General features: G+C 32.8%; 2 protein-coding genes and 1 long non-coding RNA gene across 6 annotated transcripts in view; 1 reads left to right on the forward strand and 2 right to left on the reverse strand.

The window, feature by feature from the left end:
• The window catches only part of LOC101504965 (uncharacterized), a 5523-nt gene extending 2910 nt beyond the window's left edge, over window positions 1-2613 (forward strand). Inside the window, exons 2-3 of one of the 4 annotated variants that reach the window (XR_012162016.1) lie at window positions 34-1595; window positions 1792-2613. The gene's annotated coding sequence lies outside the window, so the exon portion shown is untranslated. The remainder of the gene's footprint in view (window positions 1-33; window positions 1596-1791) is intronic. The other 3 variants (XR_012162017.1, XR_001143297.3, XM_004489145.4) reach the window with 3 other exon arrangements.
• On the reverse strand, window positions 1887-2314 carry LOC140918632 (DNA (cytosine-5)-methyltransferase 1A-like). Its single transcript, XM_073365229.1, has 2 exons — window positions 2174-2314; window positions 1887-2093 (listed from the first exon to the last, which is right to left on the reverse strand). The coding sequence occupies exons 1-2, from the start codon at window positions 2312-2314 to the stop codon at window positions 1887-1889; spliced, it is 348 nt and encodes a 115-aa protein (XP_073221330.1).
• LOC101505491 (uncharacterized) lies at window positions 2563-3544 on the reverse strand. Its single transcript, XR_012162018.1, has 3 exons — window positions 3374-3544; window positions 2791-2989; window positions 2563-2683 (listed from the first exon to the last, which is right to left on the reverse strand). It is a non-coding gene; the product is annotated as an uncharacterized lncRNA (long non-coding RNA).
• Window positions 3545-4466: the final 922 nt, after the last annotated feature.

A 4466-nucleotide genomic window follows, 5' to 3' on the forward strand; every position in this document is an offset into this window, starting at 1 on the left:
GTATCCACACACTTTGTATTGCAATCATATAAGGAATCCACACACTTTGTATTGCAAAAATATAACAAACAAAACCCAAGAATGTGTACAGGTGGCTTCTAAGATGTTGGAGCAGTTAAGTCCCTCACAATTGATGCATTTAAGTCACAATTGAGATATATCCTTTTGTCCAATTTATAAATTATGTCAAATAGGAAATATATTATGATTGACAAGGAGATAACTTTCACATCTCAAAACAACATTCTATATACAATACATATTCACCACAAATGAAAGTATTTTATATTAAAGTGACAATTATGAACCTGAAGAATCAACCATTTGCTAACCATCAACAATGGATTTACTTCCACCACTCTATATGAAATATCATAATAACCTAGAAACGCTATATAAAAAGCTCAATGCAAAATTCAATGGTTTGATCTAGTGGTAAAAAGATAGGTATTGGGTTTGACATGTTGCGGGTTTGATCTCCGCTTGTCCTATTAAAGGGAGGCAAATGTCATCCTAAGGTTAGACTAGTGCACCAAACTCTAGATGTGTATACCTTTGATACATTGGTTCATGCTTTTTATTAGGAAAGAAAAGTGAAAAAAGCTAAAATTGTGGTTGCAGTGACGATAAAAAAGACATAAAACCGGATGTTGTTACATATAACACTTTAATGGATGGATATTGTTTGATAAATGAAGTGAACACAGGCAATAGTATATTCAACATAATGGTCCAAAGGGAAATGACTCCTGACATTCAAAGCTATAGTATCATGATTAATGGATTTTGTAATATTAAAATGGTGGACGAAGCTGTGAATCTCTTTGAAGAAATGCAATGTAAAAAATTCATTTTTGATGTGGTAACTTACAATTCTTTTATTTATGGTTTGTGCAAATTTGGGAGAATCTCATATGATTTGAGGCTTGTGGATGAGATGCATGATATAGTTCAACCACCTAATATACTCACTTACATGTGGAGTAACCCTGCCTTTATCTTTTATTGCAAAATAATCACTATATATCCACCTGATGATTTCATACATGTATCCTTGTGGTTCTGTCATAAACTAAACTATTGTTCACATATCAAGTAACTTAAAAAAATTTATTTTGAATACTTATACTTTTGCATAATAATTATAATATTACAAAGCTTAAATGATTTAGAATACTAAACTTAAGGTTGAATGGCTTAAATTGATGTGTAATGAGTAGAATATGTGTTAAAGAGAAGTATTGAGAGTTAGAAAGGTCATGAAATTGTTGTGAGGAACACAGCTTAGAGTTTAGATCTTGTAGGACGCTGACACTGATACATATAAGATAGTTTTTCACCTTCATTGATGCATCAACTTTTGGAAAAAATAAACATGTTGTAACTAAATTTAATGCTTTTAGCCTCCATCATTAATCATCATTCCTTTGTCACGTCTTTAATCTCTGTAGTTGCGCATGAGATGTGTCTAAGGGGTCTAAGGTGTATTGAAGTGAAGAAAAACAAGTTATATTTTTGGGACACTTATTTGAGGTGTCGTATGAGTGTCAGAATGATGCATGTCAGACACAACGATTAAATCTAACCTCAAAGATGTATGTACTTCATAGTTCATATCCATGTCTATTTTGTAATTTAGACTACTATGGAAATGTCGATTTTTGTTTTTTGTGTGATTTGTGTCACTTTGTGATATGGTTAGGATGTTAAGTTAATGTTTTTTTTCTTCCCTACTTTGTGGTTATTTCGATGCTTCATTTGAAACTTAGTTAAATTTGTTCATCTTTGAAGGTTGCTAGTGGTTTGGAAGTTGCCACCAAGTGTCAAATGAAATGCTAATATATTATATGTTGCGTCTGAAGTAGAGTGAGAGTGAAGCATGTCAGCTAAAAACTCTGATAACCCATCTCAAAAAGTGAAGCCAAAGCTAAACGGAATGTCTGTCCTTTATTAAAAGACACAAAGTTCCTCACATTCTCCAACAGGAAATACCTCGGCCGGAAATAATCAGCAAAGGATAAGAATGCTAATATCATCTCACACTGGACCTTACTCCAAGTGCTTGTGTTGAATCTATTCATCCCAGAGAAACCCTGCAACAACAAATTATTCAATCATCACGGCAAAGTATCAATATCAGAAAAAGTCAAACAAAGCCAAGAGTTACACAAACCTGGCATGGAGGTCCTCCATTAATGAAATCAACTTGGCCAGGCAACGGTAAATTTCTTAAATCCTTCTCATCAAGTGAAGAGGCCAATTCTGCAGCATCAGTTGTTGAGATGCAATCATCTATGTCCCCACATTTCTCCATTATAGCTCTGCATTACAATCATTTAAGAGTCACTTAAATGGGTTCCAATCTATTCAACCTTGTGGACTAGAATCAGTGTTGTTAAATAGCGACTATAGCAATGCAATAGCGCTATAGGATAACAGAATTTGAACAAATCACTAGTGTTTTGCAATACACTATTTAGTACAACATGTTGTCAAATAGTGGCTTTAGAGGACTTTCCACAATCTGTGATTGACAACACTGACTGGAATATTTTCTCTGGGATCATTTACCTAAGAATAACATCACAATTGTTAATAAACACCAACGCTTCAGGATGATTAGCTTTAAACGCATTCCCAGCTGGTTCTTCATACTCAATAGCCCATTTAGTTGATGAAACCCCTGAAGCATGAAAGCAGTATCACATAAGTTACATTATATACATAGATATAGCACATATAGACAATCGTGTTTCAATCTTCTATAATAAAAATTGTAGTTACGCTTACCCGACTGGTGCAACCCTTCTGATAAACCACCACAACCTGCAAAAATGTCCAAGGTTGCTAAACGTTTTTCATTTGATGTTTTTGTTTCAAGATCAGGATCTGAAATGCTATCTCCCTCTTTGCATTTTCCCTTTTTCTTTCTAGCCACAGCATCAGCTGTATGTCCACTAGAATATTTTACTTTGATATGAGCTGGCAACTGTGAAACAAATGAAAAATAAAATTGTTATTCTTTGAAAATCATATATGACCTTTATACTTGCATCAAAATGTTGAATTGATATCATGAAAATATCCTAATATTTAGAATATTGATATTTTCCTTCCCCAAAATATCAACAATAACAATAACCTAATAATTTAATTAACACTAAACTATACTAAAATAAAATATCTGATTGAAGTTTAATTGAAAAATTAATGGCAGCAAAGATATCTATGTAGAATACACGGATTTAAAATTTGAAGATAAAAAGCATAAAAACTTCATATATCATAAAATGCCAATGTTTTTTTAGATTTATCTGAGGATTAGCAAGCACATTATTATACAGTTATAATAAAAGGGTTAATAATATACTACCTTCTTGAGTGAGCCAGTGGCAGGATCATACAAGAGCTCGCAGAAAAAGACATTTTGAAAGATTCTGGGAGCACTTCCTTCAAGGATGTCATTCTTTTTCCTGACTTCACATTTACCTTCAACGGATTGTACAGAGATTGTACATGTTTCATCACTGTAATACACCTAAAATCATATATCATGACATCTGAGTCAATAATAATAAACACTTACACGGAGACAACATATGCAAAACAGAACAAACAGTCTAAAGATAATACAAAACAAACAGATATCGGTTGCCATTACTTGAAATAGTCGGTGTCACTTCTACTAGTTTGACATTTTCAGTTGGGTTTGCTTATTTGGAAAAAGAGCGACAAGATAACTTCATCTGGGCATTTGAGAAGGTACGAATGTTGTTCAAATCTGAGTCTTTGATTTCTAAAGTTATTGTGACTGATAGAGATCTTGCCATGATGAATGCGATTAGTGTTGTGTTTCCTACTTCAATACATTTGCTATGTCGTTTTCATATTGAAAAAAATGTTGGGGCAAGATGCAAACAATATGTCAAAAAGGATAGACAAGAAGAAGTAATGGATTTATGGAAAAAGATTGTCTATTCGACTAGTGTGGAAGAGTATGATCATCATTTGCAACAATTTGAGATATTGTGTGCCGATATTATTCTTTTTGTTGATTATGTGAAAGATTCATGGTTAACACCTTACAAAGAAAGGTTTGTCAACGTTTGGACCAATAGAGTGATGCATTTGGGGAACACAACATCTAACAGGTATTTTTAAAATATGAATTGTGTTGTTTTAGAAAACATGATTTACTCGTTTATGTGATTTGTTTTAATTTGTGTTATTTAATTTATTTGTAGAGTTGAGTCTGCTCATTGGAGATTGAAAAACATGCTTCAAACTAGTTTTGGTGATTTGTGTAAAAGCTGGGATGCAGTGAATATGATGTTGAAGAACCAAATATGTATCATTCAATCTTCTTTTCAGAAAACCATCAAGGATGTTGAGCACGGGTATAATTCACAATTTTTTCAAAATCTACATCACTGTGTATCAAGAAAATGTATGAAATTAATTGATAA

Source organism: Cicer arietinum, chromosome 2 (genome assembly GCF_000331145.2).
Source record: "Cicer arietinum cultivar CDC Frontier isolate Library 1 chromosome 2, Cicar.CDCFrontier_v2.0, whole genome shotgun sequence".
Lineage (NCBI taxonomy): Eukaryota > Viridiplantae > Streptophyta > Magnoliopsida > Fabales > Fabaceae > Cicer > Cicer arietinum.